This window comes from Lichenostomus cassidix, chromosome Z, assembly GCF_008360975.1.
Source record: "Lichenostomus cassidix isolate B80296 chromosome Z, HeHo_3.0, whole genome shotgun sequence".
Lineage (NCBI taxonomy): Eukaryota > Metazoa > Chordata > Aves > Passeriformes > Meliphagidae > Lichenostomus > Lichenostomus cassidix.
In genome coordinates, this window is record NC_139511.1 from 52,660,000 (window position 1) to 52,672,282 (window position 12,283).

At 36.1% G+C, this 12,283-nt stretch overlaps 1 protein-coding gene across 3 annotated transcripts in view; it reads left to right on the top strand.

Moving 5' to 3' along the window:
- Window positions 1-12,283, top strand: part of TENT2 (terminal nucleotidyltransferase 2) — a 45,507-nt gene that overhangs the window by 15,808 nt on the left and 17,416 nt on the right. For 2 of the 3 annotated variants that reach the window (XM_085043288.1, XM_085043289.1), the window contains exons 10-12: window positions 3,096-3,224; window positions 5,422-5,465; window positions 10,739-10,875. In XM_085043288.1, the coding sequence (XP_084899414.1) occupies window positions 3,096-3,224; window positions 5,422-5,465; window positions 10,739-10,875 (310 nt within the window). The remainder of the gene's footprint in view (window positions 1-3,095; window positions 3,225-5,421; window positions 5,466-10,738; window positions 10,876-12,283) is intronic. The other variant, XM_085043290.1, reaches the window with a different exon arrangement.

Genomic DNA, 12,283 nt, shown 5'->3' on the forward strand with positions numbered 1-12,283 from the left:
ATACATAGAATACAGCTAGGTATGTTTTCAATTGAATATTATAGTATTCAGAAGATAACAAAGATTCTTGTCCACATATCTACTCCAAGGGCTGCTTCATGTGTTCTGTAGATAACAAGATCATGATAGTAATGATTATCTAGTGGTATAATCTCCAGTTTCTTTTGTTTCCTTACCGCCAATGCGTGGCTGGTAGCCACCTATATCTTTATGGTGATGCAGAGTCTTTCCTTGGAAAATGCAAAATACTACTTCAGTATTTATACTATCCCAAATCAAAATCGTTTGTGTCTACTCAGGAATTTGCATTTTAGGGAGAGATTGTGACACAACCTTCTGAAAGAAAAGTAATAGGAACAGCACTAGCACTCTTAGTGGTTAACTAAGGTTTTCTTACTTTAACATCACAATGTCATTTGGGAGATAAGTACATAAGAAATGTGCCTCAGGCTATATCTTCTAGGGCATTTGCATTTGTTCCTTTACCACCTTCTTCGGTTCTTGCATAAAGGAGTTTCTTTCTATTTAGGGTAGGCAATTACCAATAGAAGCTACCTATACCAGTTAATTTTTACTAACATTTCAGTCAGAGTAGTTTGTGTTCCATATTCATGTTACTTAGGAGAGTCTACAACTTGTCCTGGATCAGTTGGTTAACTCGGGTTTCTTCATACATTCAGGAAGATATATGACTGGAAAAATATTTCCTTCCAAGTTTAAAAATAATAGGAGGTAATCATGTCATTTATGACTGCAGATGAGTGGTTACTTCCCCAAGTCTAATGTTGATATATTTGTTCATAGCTTCTGTGACAGATTGTCCTTTTCTCAGAAAATCACAGTAGGGCAGGCAGGTCCACATGTGAAAAGAGCAGTGGAAGGGGTCCTAGTATCCTACCTTTTCTTCTGTTCTGCTGTAGTACTCACTTTTATGAGGCCAGCAAAATTAACTTCGTGTTTCCTGAGAAGGCTAAATATTATTTTTTTGAGGTCAAGGAGTGAGTTAATAGCGATGGGAGACTTTTGATTGAAAATATTATCTTCTCAATGTTCTAGACCTTCCAAAATAGTCAAACTGTATAAAGCATATAGCTTGTCTGTCTTGTCTTGAACCAGAAAACTCAGGTGACATAAGGCAAACAAAACTAAGTGGAAAATTTTATCAGACTGTCTCTTTCCATATTTTTATAAGCCATATCAGCAAGGATGGATAGCCTTATATGTATTATTATGCTCAATTAAATGTGTGGTTGAAGGGCTTCAACCTGCATGGGGGAAAAAAATATCAAATTGCCTCTAATGTGGAAGATGTACTGGTCTCTTTTCTATTAAAACAGATTAGATGCTCAGGCAAACAAGGGACTAATTATCTTAGTGAACATGATAAAAAAGTTAAAACACTCCAATATTTCTGTGGCTGGTCTTTAGTCTATTGTGAAGTAGCCTTTCTGTTTTGGTGCCTAGGTGCTGTAGAAAACATTGAAGATGATGAGGCAAGGTGAAACAGAATGTCCACAGAAATTGTAGGTAGATTAGGCAGAGCTAGAAGGCGAAGGTCTGTGCTGTTATGTTACCAGTGCTTTGTTGAAGGAGACATGTCTGTGATTAAGTCCGCAATTTTTGCTAGATGTTTTTCAGTTAGTGGAAGCATGACTTTTTAGCTTTGAGCAAGTAACATTACTGAGCATTTTCTTGAGGGGTAGCTTGTATTGGAGTATCAAAGTTTACTGGCCATATTGCACGCTAACTTGGTTGTATACTAATTCCAGGCACTAGCAGACAGAATTTAATACCTCAAAATAAGGGTGACTAAAAAGATCTTTTCCACTGTGACACACACAAAATAGCCTTGTTTGAAACTGAAACCAATATGCATTTTTCTGTCATGAGAAAATCCTATTCTGATTAATGCATGTTAATACAGTGTCTGTACAGTACTTCTTTGGCATCTCACAGTTAGTGTACTAACTTTTATTTTTTAGTTCAACCACTGGTGAACAATGTCAGGAATAAGGTGATTGCTGGTAAAGAGTTTGGTTGTTTCCAAAAGGTCTTCCAGATCTAATAGGGCATTCATTCTGAGAAGAAGAGTACCACTTGCACTGGTGTGTGTGCTGAACCACTCTGAATGTGTTGTGAGAAAATCATGCTTGATAGTTTCTCAGAATAACAGAGAGTACCCGAACTGGTGGAGTTGTAGGATGTCTTTTGTCCCTGTGTCCTGATGTGCTGAATACAAAACTTTGTATAATGGTGTCAGGTTAGAAAAGATACTCCCCAGTATATAAGCTTTTAAGGCCAATGCAATGCACTTGACTAAATTGATTATCTGCTTCTGTGTACCTGCAAATAATAAATTAAGTATGCTGCAGAGTCCCAGGGTTTGTGGTGAGTGGTGAGTGATGTCTACCTACAGCAGATTAATACCTTAATTGGAAGGCTATCTATCTATTAATTAATACCTTAATTAGAAGGCTATCTATTCACCAGAAATTCAGAAGATCCTGTCTGGAATATGGCTGTATTTATGTCTGTCCTCATGAAACGCATATGTATTGATTTAAAGAGATACTGTATCTAACGTGTTATCTACATGAAAAGCTATTGAGAACAAGGCAAATTTAAAATTTATGTTTGTATGCAGGAGTTACTGCTCTAATGTATCCTGATGTAAACTTAAGAATAAGTTATGTCCTCCAACCACAAGAATTCTGTTCCCTGCCTTTGAAGTTTGTATAACCTAAATTTAAAAAAATAGTTTAGGATTTGTCCTGTCGGCAAGTTAATTCAGGGAAAATAGTACAATGAACTGGAGAGACCTTAGAAGTAGAAAATAACATCTTGCAAATTTCCTGGTATACCTCTTGTAATGTGTCTGTGGATCTTACTACTCAAAAGACTGTTTTCAAATGCAAATATTTTGGTTTGATTTTTATAGGGTGGATAGTAATTGTAGAATAAGTAAATTCTATGAAATGCCTGCAAGAGATAACCTTAAAATACAAAAATACCATGTTGATCAAGTAGGAGCAAATTTGATTAATTGCTATCTAGTTAAATGTATTTTTTTTGAGATGTGTTTATTTTACTTGCAGTTGAGAATCGAGTTAGTCCTTTAGTACTTCTTGTTAAGAAGTGGGCAAGTTTTCATGAGATAAATGATGCCAGTCGTGGTACTTTAAACAGCTACAGCCTTGCGTTGATGGTTTTGCACTATTTACAAAGTAAGTATTTTTTTATGTGTTGAAATTGTCTCTTTTAAGTTCCCTATGTAGTTTTCCTCTTAATTAATATAAAACAGTCAGTATTCATTTTCTACACAGAAATATTTGAAAGTTAAGTGAGTTTATGCAATTTCCTTAGTGTTGCATTTGTCTGTAACAAATGGACCTCTTCTCTGGAGGCAGTTACCAGCTTTAAAAAGGTTTGAAAAAAAGTACCCTCAGGACACTGTGTAGCTATAAAATAAACTCAAGTTCTAGTTCACAAAAATGCGTAAGGACATTTGCTCTAGTCGTCTGTGGCAGCTGCCAAAGCTGTCTAGGGAAGGGGAAGAAAAGATTCAAATAATCCTTTTCATGCAAAACTGTGATCAGTCAGCTGCCTGGGGAAGGAAGATCAGCAGTCCAGAAACCAAAGAGGAGCCTTTTACCTGTGCTTCCTCAGCCTTCTCTGGGAGAGGAGGGAGTGGGGAAAGAAGAAAGAAAGAAAAAAAAAAAAAAAAAAAAAGGCCTGCGGTATGGATCTGTGCATGCATCTCAGCACCAGATTCTTAGGTTCTGATGTTTTATTCATGCAGATTTTAAACTTTTCTTACCTGCTATGTGCATGAGATGATCCTGAAAGTGGCCTGTGTCCTAGAACTTCTATTAGTGTTTTTGTTGATGATCCTGTGGAGGGAAAAAAAAGAACGCCTTTCTTTTGCAGTAGTGTCCCTGCCTTTACCAGCCAAATTTCTTTTCTATATTATTAATTCATTTCCATATTCTTACACTCATGTGGATGTCTTTGGACCCAAGTTTAGTGTGGCTTGAGTTTATTTTGTAGATACATCGGTATCTTGTACATGAACTTTCTTCCAGACAATAGGTCTAACTAACTTGTACAGTAAGAAAAGGAAACTTGTAGGGTAAATGCTAGTGGTAAGTGGTAATTTGTCCCCTACCCTTCATCCTCTTAGTAAAGCTTAGTAAAGCATACACACCTAGATGCCATACCTTGATGGTTTGCATTGCTCAGATTTTGTTGCCTTTTAATGTAGAGTGGTAGAGAACTGGAAATGAACCAAAATGTTACAGAAATATCAGGTCTTTCATATTTCTAAACACCCACAAACAAAATAAAAATGGTTTTGAAGCAGCTGTGATAATTTTCCTAGCAGTCCTGATAGTATATTCCACTCTTTAAAAATACCCCAAGCGCATTCTGAGAATTCTGCTGTTCTGATTCTTAGTCCCTATGGACAATGGATTCTGTAACATCTCTTCATATGTAAGACCTTGTTGAAGAGTGAACTGAATCCCAAGTCCAAGATTTGTATACTGAGTTTATTTATTATTTTCCCTAGTGAATGATGTAGAACAATTTCTTAAGCCATGCTGAAGACATGATGTTAAAGCTTTAGTTTGAGGAGTGCTCTGACAGCTGCTTGAGTGGGATGTCAATACTTGTGGATTTTAGTCTATCAGTAGGACCACCTAATCTGGGTGATTTTTTTTCTCTACTTTATATTGTTCAATACATGCACTCCCAATCCATGACTTTCATAAAAGTGACAACTATCTAGATAATTTTGTGTTTCTTAGTATCATTAATGACTTCATGATCTTTATAACAGGTTTGCCATTTTGCAGACCAGCTAACACTATTAGACTGTATTTATGTATTTTATAGGAATTTTACTAGCAATGCCAACTAAGTGTGTTAGGCAATTTTTAATACGTTACATTTGAAGACTCAGTATGTAATACTTGGCAGCTGAAAAACATTTGCTCTTGCAGTGCTTGTAGACTGCTCTTGCCAAACCTGTAGTTCATAGACTTGTGTTACATGTAAGGAAAACAAGATGAGTGAAGCTCTGATTTTTCATTTAGGGAATCTAGATTATTTTCCCATAGTCATAAATTAATATGAACTTCAGAAATGAAGCTGTATCCAGCTGCTGTAGAATTTTTCTTGCCTTTTACATAGAGTGTATATAGAGCTTTCATTAGCTGAATAAAGTTCCTGTAGTACTGTATAGTATGAAAAATAGTAATAAAAATGTTTGCTGAATAACTAATTTTACAAAATGCATGAAGGTGAAGTTCTTGATAAATGGTTCTAAGATGGATTTTCAATGCAACTCTTTGATGTAGTTGATATGATCTTGATTTCTGTGAATTACATGAATCACAGCAATTTTAAACCTTTTTTTTATAGCCTTACCTGAACCCATCCTTCCATCCCTCCAAAAAAATTACCCAGTAAGTGTTTCTTACAGATTTACTACATCATATATGTGTGTGACACTGCTTATTTAAATATATGAATTCTTAACTATCTCTAATGAATTAAGTGGAATACAGTCAGTAGGTCAGGCCATTGAAGTGCTAAAACTGAGTGCGAAAGAAATTATTTGCTGCTTTTGATAATTTCTTTAGTGAAAATTCTGTTATGTATGGGAAGATTCCACATACAGTTAGAAGGAGGTGCTAATGAAACCACTGACCTAATTCTCTTTATGCTGGCCTGAAAATATCCCTGTGTCAGCTGTAACTTTCTGATTCGTATTTCTTAATGTGTTAAGTAGCGCTTTTTCATCCAACTCTGGTGCTTCAGAACTCCATGCCCTCCCACAGCTGTTTAGTTGCCTGATATTTCTGTGTGCAGAGAGTGATACATGTTTACTCAGGAAAGTATTTGACTTCTGTCCCACAAGAAAACACCTTTTTGGGACTTCACTGTTTTATCCAGATCATACTCTCTTCATTTCTGGAGAACTCAATGAATCAGTATGCTTTGATCCCTCCAGAATCAGGAGTATTATTAGTGAGATTTAATCCAAGAAAAATTATCTAGAAGTAAGAGCTGCCCTCCTAAATATTTGTCTGTGCACAAAAGCGCTATGGCTTGAAGTAGTTTTATGCTGTAATTTATTTACAGAAACTCCTTAGTTCCTTCCTCCTTACCTTTCTTCTCATGTGTCACTTCTAAAATTTTTCTTTCTTCATAGTTGACATAGTTTGGTGTTCCTGTCTGCGTATGGGTTTTTTAAATAGACTGCTGACAATTGTGCTGAGCTAGTATCAGAAAGCCATTCTGTCTTTTGCATGTATTTCCTATAATGCTGAAATGGGAATATTTAATGACACTGTGCATCAGGGAGAAAATACTGTGGTGTCAGCCATTTTGGGTAATTAGGGTAATTGAGATGCAGAAGAAAGCATTGAGCAATAATTCACTGCAGTTTTATTTCTGTGTTGTAAATCTACTTAGGGATACCTGTGATATATTTTTATGGTCTTTATCTTTTCCTCTGATTTTTTTTATGGAACTCTTTATCTTCTGGCTCTTGCATTGGGAGTGCTGAAAAGCATTTGAAACCATGTTTCATTTCATGTACACTGAGCATTATCTGATAGGTTTTTGAATTGCTAAATTTGCTAATTACATTTCCTTAAAGCTCATGTGCTGTAGTATTCTAATTTTTGTCCAGTATGTTTAGAGAAAATTGTTAAGAACTGGCACCTTTTGACTCATCTGTAGTTATAATCCAGACATTTATATTTGTAGTGTTTGAGCTGCTTAGAGGCCTTCAGAACACTATAGAAATATTAATGCCTTAAATCATTAAAGCAAACATATACAATACCATAAGCTGAAAAATCCAATGAATTTGTACTAAATACAAAGTCTTATCTTGCGTTGTGTGAAAATGGTAAATCACTTGCAGTGAGCACTGCTGTTAAGAATTGTATTTTTACCCTGTTCTGATATAGATTATATTTGATTTTGTTGTGCCTTTTAGTTATCTTACATTTGGATAATGGACTAAATATTCTGGGACTGCTAACAAAATTAAAAGAATAATTTATATGTGCTTACTATAAAAGCAAATTGCGAATGTGATTTTGGTGTACTGTCTCCATTAGGAATATAGTTAAATACTTAAAAATCATGAAACTTAAAATTTCTGAATACTGCTATTTTGAAGGAATTTAAAATGAAAAATGCAGCAAAATTATTTTAGTCTTGTGGCTTGCAGTAAGGCAGATGTCTGTATCAAAAAAACCCATATGTTTTTCTTGTGGTTGTAGCTGGTCAGAGTTGTCGCCATACTAAAACTACACAAACGTACTGCATCTCCCCTACATACACCTACCTACAGTTTTTCAAAATCAAATCTGCAGCTCAAATACTTCTGGGATCTGGAGGAAACTGCTTGCTTTAAATTGTTGGTACCATATGGGAGAGACATGCTTACATTGAGGAGGAAACAAAAGACAAATTCTGTGTCTCAGTATATCCCTACTGCAACTGTGAAGGGTGAAAAGTCCTGGAAGGCCACCAGATTTGCCCAGTTTTGCATTCTGTTGCTATGGGGGAGTCTCTGGCTGGCACCAAGCTGATGTGTTTTGCAACCACTAGTTTAGAGAGAGTATCAGACCATATCAGATGTGGGGCTATATTCTGTGGCTTCCCTTGCCCCGGCCAGATAAGGTATATAACAATAGCCCACAAGGTGTGTTCATTAGTTTCAGTGTCAGGAAAAAGACTTTGGGGTCCCTTTTTCTGGGATGTCTTAAAATAAAGGATAGCTCATTTATATTTGTTGCTCAATCATATCCTGAATCTACTTTCCATCTCTTAAAACAGCTTGAGGCAAAGACCCAGTAAGTGAAATAGAGACTAGTTTTAATAGAAGCTGAATCTTTTGCCTTCTAGAGCAAGTTAGGAAAAGAAAATGTACTTTGAAAGATGCTTTGTAATTCCATTTTTTTAGCAACCTCACTTGCATGCGGAATCTGTAAGCTGTGCCTTGTTTTATTTATCTAGTTATTCCCTGAGTCCCTCTGGCAGGAAGGAAAATACTGTTATCATTGTTTTACAACAGATGAATGGAGAGGAGTTGAAGCTAGTGGATTGTCATGGGTTGTCGTGGCAAAGCAGAAAAAAGTTTCTAGGTATCCCACAGCTGGTCTGACCTCTTGTTTACTGCACACAAACTGATTGCTTTGTTAAGAAATTATCTTAAATTACGTTTTTGGTTATTGATTTATTAAATATTGGTATGTCTTGACAGAAGTTTTCATTAAATCTTCTCCCTGCTCAATTTTAAGTAGTAATTACTTTGGTTTTACATGTAGAACTTTCTAATACAGTAATAGAACTTCTTACATAACAATTTTTCTGTATTTCAGAAAGATGAAATGCTGGGTTTTGCCTTCTATATGGGGTGATCAGCAACTCACAGTGCTTAAAAAAGAAAAATCTACTAACAGAATCACTAACGTGATTAATACATTGTTACAGTTACTGTTAATAAATGTTATTTTCTTACAGAAAAGTAATATCCATTATGCCTTCTATTTTGCAATACTTAGTTGTCTTTTCAAGACCAGCTTTCATAGTGACGTAACCACTAAACTGAGTGGAAATGTGAATTATTTATATGTGTTTCTCAAACTAGGTGGCTGGGGATTTTAATGGCTAGCTGCAATAGACTGTATCCTGTGTTTTTACTAGAGCACATGTCTAGAGTAATACACTTGTACTTTTTGAAAGCAAAAGCCTTTCTGAGCAAGGCAAATTTTGATTTGACTGATGTCTTATTGCCGGCCAGTAAAAAAATAGCTTATTCGTTTTTATGAAAAATAATTAAATAAAGTCTAACTTCCTGGCTGCTGAGGATGTCAACCTCACTGCAGCGGCAGAATTTTTTTGCAATTCAGAAGTTCTCAGGCACTTATATATTCAAAGTGTTAAAAAATTAATGTTGTTCTCCTTTTCTACTGCCTCCAAACATTTACTTACTAGTCTTAATAGATATCTGCTGTAATGATATCTGCTAGGCTTCTGTTTTGTATTTTTTGGAGGTCAGTGGCCTGTTTTCTTCTTCCCTTCCTCTCCTCCCTTGTATGTTTCTTCATCAGGTGATATACTGCTAATGCCACATTCAATTGTTGTGACTACCGTAGCTTTCTGTGGGAATGGGCAAGGAGTGACTTTCACTGTAGTACCTTTCTGATTAACTTCAGGGTAAAAACTGTATATACTGTGTGGCATAGGAACAACTGTTCCCTTTCTAGATCTTTGTAAGCTGCGCATGTGCTTTTTATGTCTTGTGTTTCCGTTGTTTCAGTGTCTTCTGATGAGCTGTAAGCTGTTAAGTTCTGCTCTCTGCTAACTAAAATAATGTTTTATATGTAGCATTAATATAATTAATCTCTGCAATGTATGAGATCAAACTGAAATTTTTTATCTCTAGAAAAATGTCTTTTTCGCCCCCAAAAGATGTTGCACAAAGTTCCAGGAAGTTTTTCTGGAGCTGGCAGAAGAGGATGGGAGTCTCAGACTTTCCAGTCCTACTGGTTTGATCACTAACAGAACTTTTTGCAGGGGAAGCACTGCTAGCTGTGGACATGGAAATATTATACTGTGTAGTGCTTCTAGTGCTATTCTACTACTATAAAGTTTGAATCATGCCTGATACTACTCCTAGACATAACAAATGAATGGGTGGAGAGGGGAAAGGAGATACAGTAATGAGTGAACAAGTTCCTAAATTTACATAAATGTGTTTCTTCATGTGAATGTACAGTTTGCTCCTGTGTATCTTGAGTTCATTTTCAGTAAAATACACAACATTGTTGTAAAATGGTATTAAAACCAGGTATTAGGAAGCTATAAAAATTGCTTCTCTAGCAAGAGGAGGTGTATTTTCTTCTGTGTACCTGAGAAGAACCTAAAGGATGCGATAGGCACAAACAGCAGGGCAGTTCTAAATCAACGTTTATTTAGTCTTGCATAGATTCCTTTTTAAGCTGGCAATGGTGCCTTCTTTTCATAGCAAACCTGATTTTTTCTTATCCCCATCATACCCACCCTCATTGTTTTCCCCCACAGAAAAGCATACCTCAGCTGTAGTGAAGCATTCTGTGTATTCAGGTGTTTCGTATAACTTCACAGTTGGGATTTGTTTTTATTCTTGGCTAGAAGAAGTGCTACCTGCAGTCTTTATGCTCATTATGCAGGAGGATGCAGGTTCATTTTTTTAGCCAGTGGGTTTCATAGGCAGTTTTTAACTCTGTGCTGTGGGAGAAATGTCAGGCCTTCGCTTTGGATTGTTTCTGTACTTCAGTTCAGGTATGAGAAATTGACAATAGGTGTATTATCTTCGCCTACCTTATCTCAGCTAACAGCAGTCATCTCAGTACAGGCTGCCTTACTCAGCTTCTGCTCTTGTGCAAGTCCAGTTCAAAGATTCTCCCATGTTAAAATTCTTTAGTAAACAGAAGTGAAGGGATAGTCTTGCATGTTCCTATGCAAGATGATTCTACCTGAGTTCAGAGGCAGTAACTAATATTCAGTGGAGCAGAAGAGAAGTAGTCCTTGGCATATAAGTTGTCCTTGAATTTCTAGTAAGCAAGTGATAGGAAGCTTTCTTATTGTGAAAAATACATGCATCTGGGTTAAGGCTTTGAGTGTGTGTGTGTATAAATGTATATATATGTACACTCTGATTTTATTTTGACAGGAATGTTTTGATTCTACTATGCAGTTGCATCTTGTTCATCAAGCTCCACGTACCATTCCTCCTTACATCTCAAAAAATGAATCGAGCCTTGGAGATTTGGTAATAGGCTTCTTCAAATATTATGCCACAGAATTTGAGTAAGTAATAAGCTCATCTTAGTGGTTTATAAGATGTGAAACTTTGATTCCTTTTATTCAACGTAGCAACACTTTATAACCCTTGAAGGGAAAAAAAAGCAGCAATGCAAGAGTGGTAAGTGAGAGAGAAGAAATGGGTGGAAAGACTAAATGACAACAGGAATGCTGGTAAAGTCTGACAATCTCTGCTTAGCTAGGCATGCTTTCCTGTAAAATAGGTGCCAAAAGTTAGAAAGCTTTGTCCTTTAAAAATTGCTGGGGTTTGTTATATTACACTATCCTATAACTGCCTATCCATGTGTGAGAAAGATGTATTCTTAGTTGTCATTTAATGTATCAATTGTGATAGGAATTATTTGGACCTTAATGGCTGTGCATGTCTTTTGTTACCCTGCATCAGTGGAGGTAACTGGCCAGGTGGCTCCTTGCTTTGACCAGAGTAAGTCTCTGTAGGCCTCATCTAGTGAAGAATTCTTCCGTGTATAGTTGTTTCACTCACATTATTTCACTCACATTATTTGCTAGAATCTGAGTTTAATTTTGACATTTGGACTTCCTTAGATAAGAGGAGGAGAAGCTGCAGTTGTGAGAGCATCTGAGAAAGCCTTAGGTTACAACTGTTTTGCCTAGTTGTCACTCATGTATTTCTGAATTTCTTAGAAAAACTGATAGTTATATAAAATATCAAATGGTTGTATCTCAATCAGCTTAAAGATTTTCTAAATAACTTATTTCTGAGGCAGTTGGTTCACGAATGGTGCTGTTCTGTGTATGTGCATCATCTCCATTTCTTGGAAGGTGGACAAAACGTAATTAGATACTCCTGTTTTTTGAAGTGTTCATATTTTACTTTAATATAAGAAGTGAAAAATTATAAAATCATTAAAACATTTCTGGAGTGTGCATCACATGTGAAATACGTAAGCTAAATCTGTATGGCCTGAATTAATTCATGAACCAGCTGCATTTTGTGCATGCTTAAGCTTAACTGAGGGATTTTTAGGTAAGAGATTTTCTTTCAATGATCTCTGCAGATAAGAAAATGGTCTTTTGTCATAAATGTTTCTCCTGAGTAACTGTCTTTTCAGCTGTCAAGAGGCAAATGACAAGACAGAGCTGGAGGGTAACCTCAGATTCTTAATTCATGTTGGACACTACATGAATGCTTTACTACTGTACTGTACAACAAGCTGTTAATCTTCTCATATATGAAAGTAAATCTCTTTTCCACTAAGGAAGAATTTTCTGGTTTTCCTGTGCAAAGTAGCAGAGATGATCTGGTCTAATTGCAGGAAAAATACCTAGTTCGACTTCTGTGGGTTTGTGTGCTTGTGAACATAGTCAAGACCAGATTTCTGTATAAGTTGGTGGCTGGTCCAGAAAGACCTCATTTATATCTGCAGTTAGA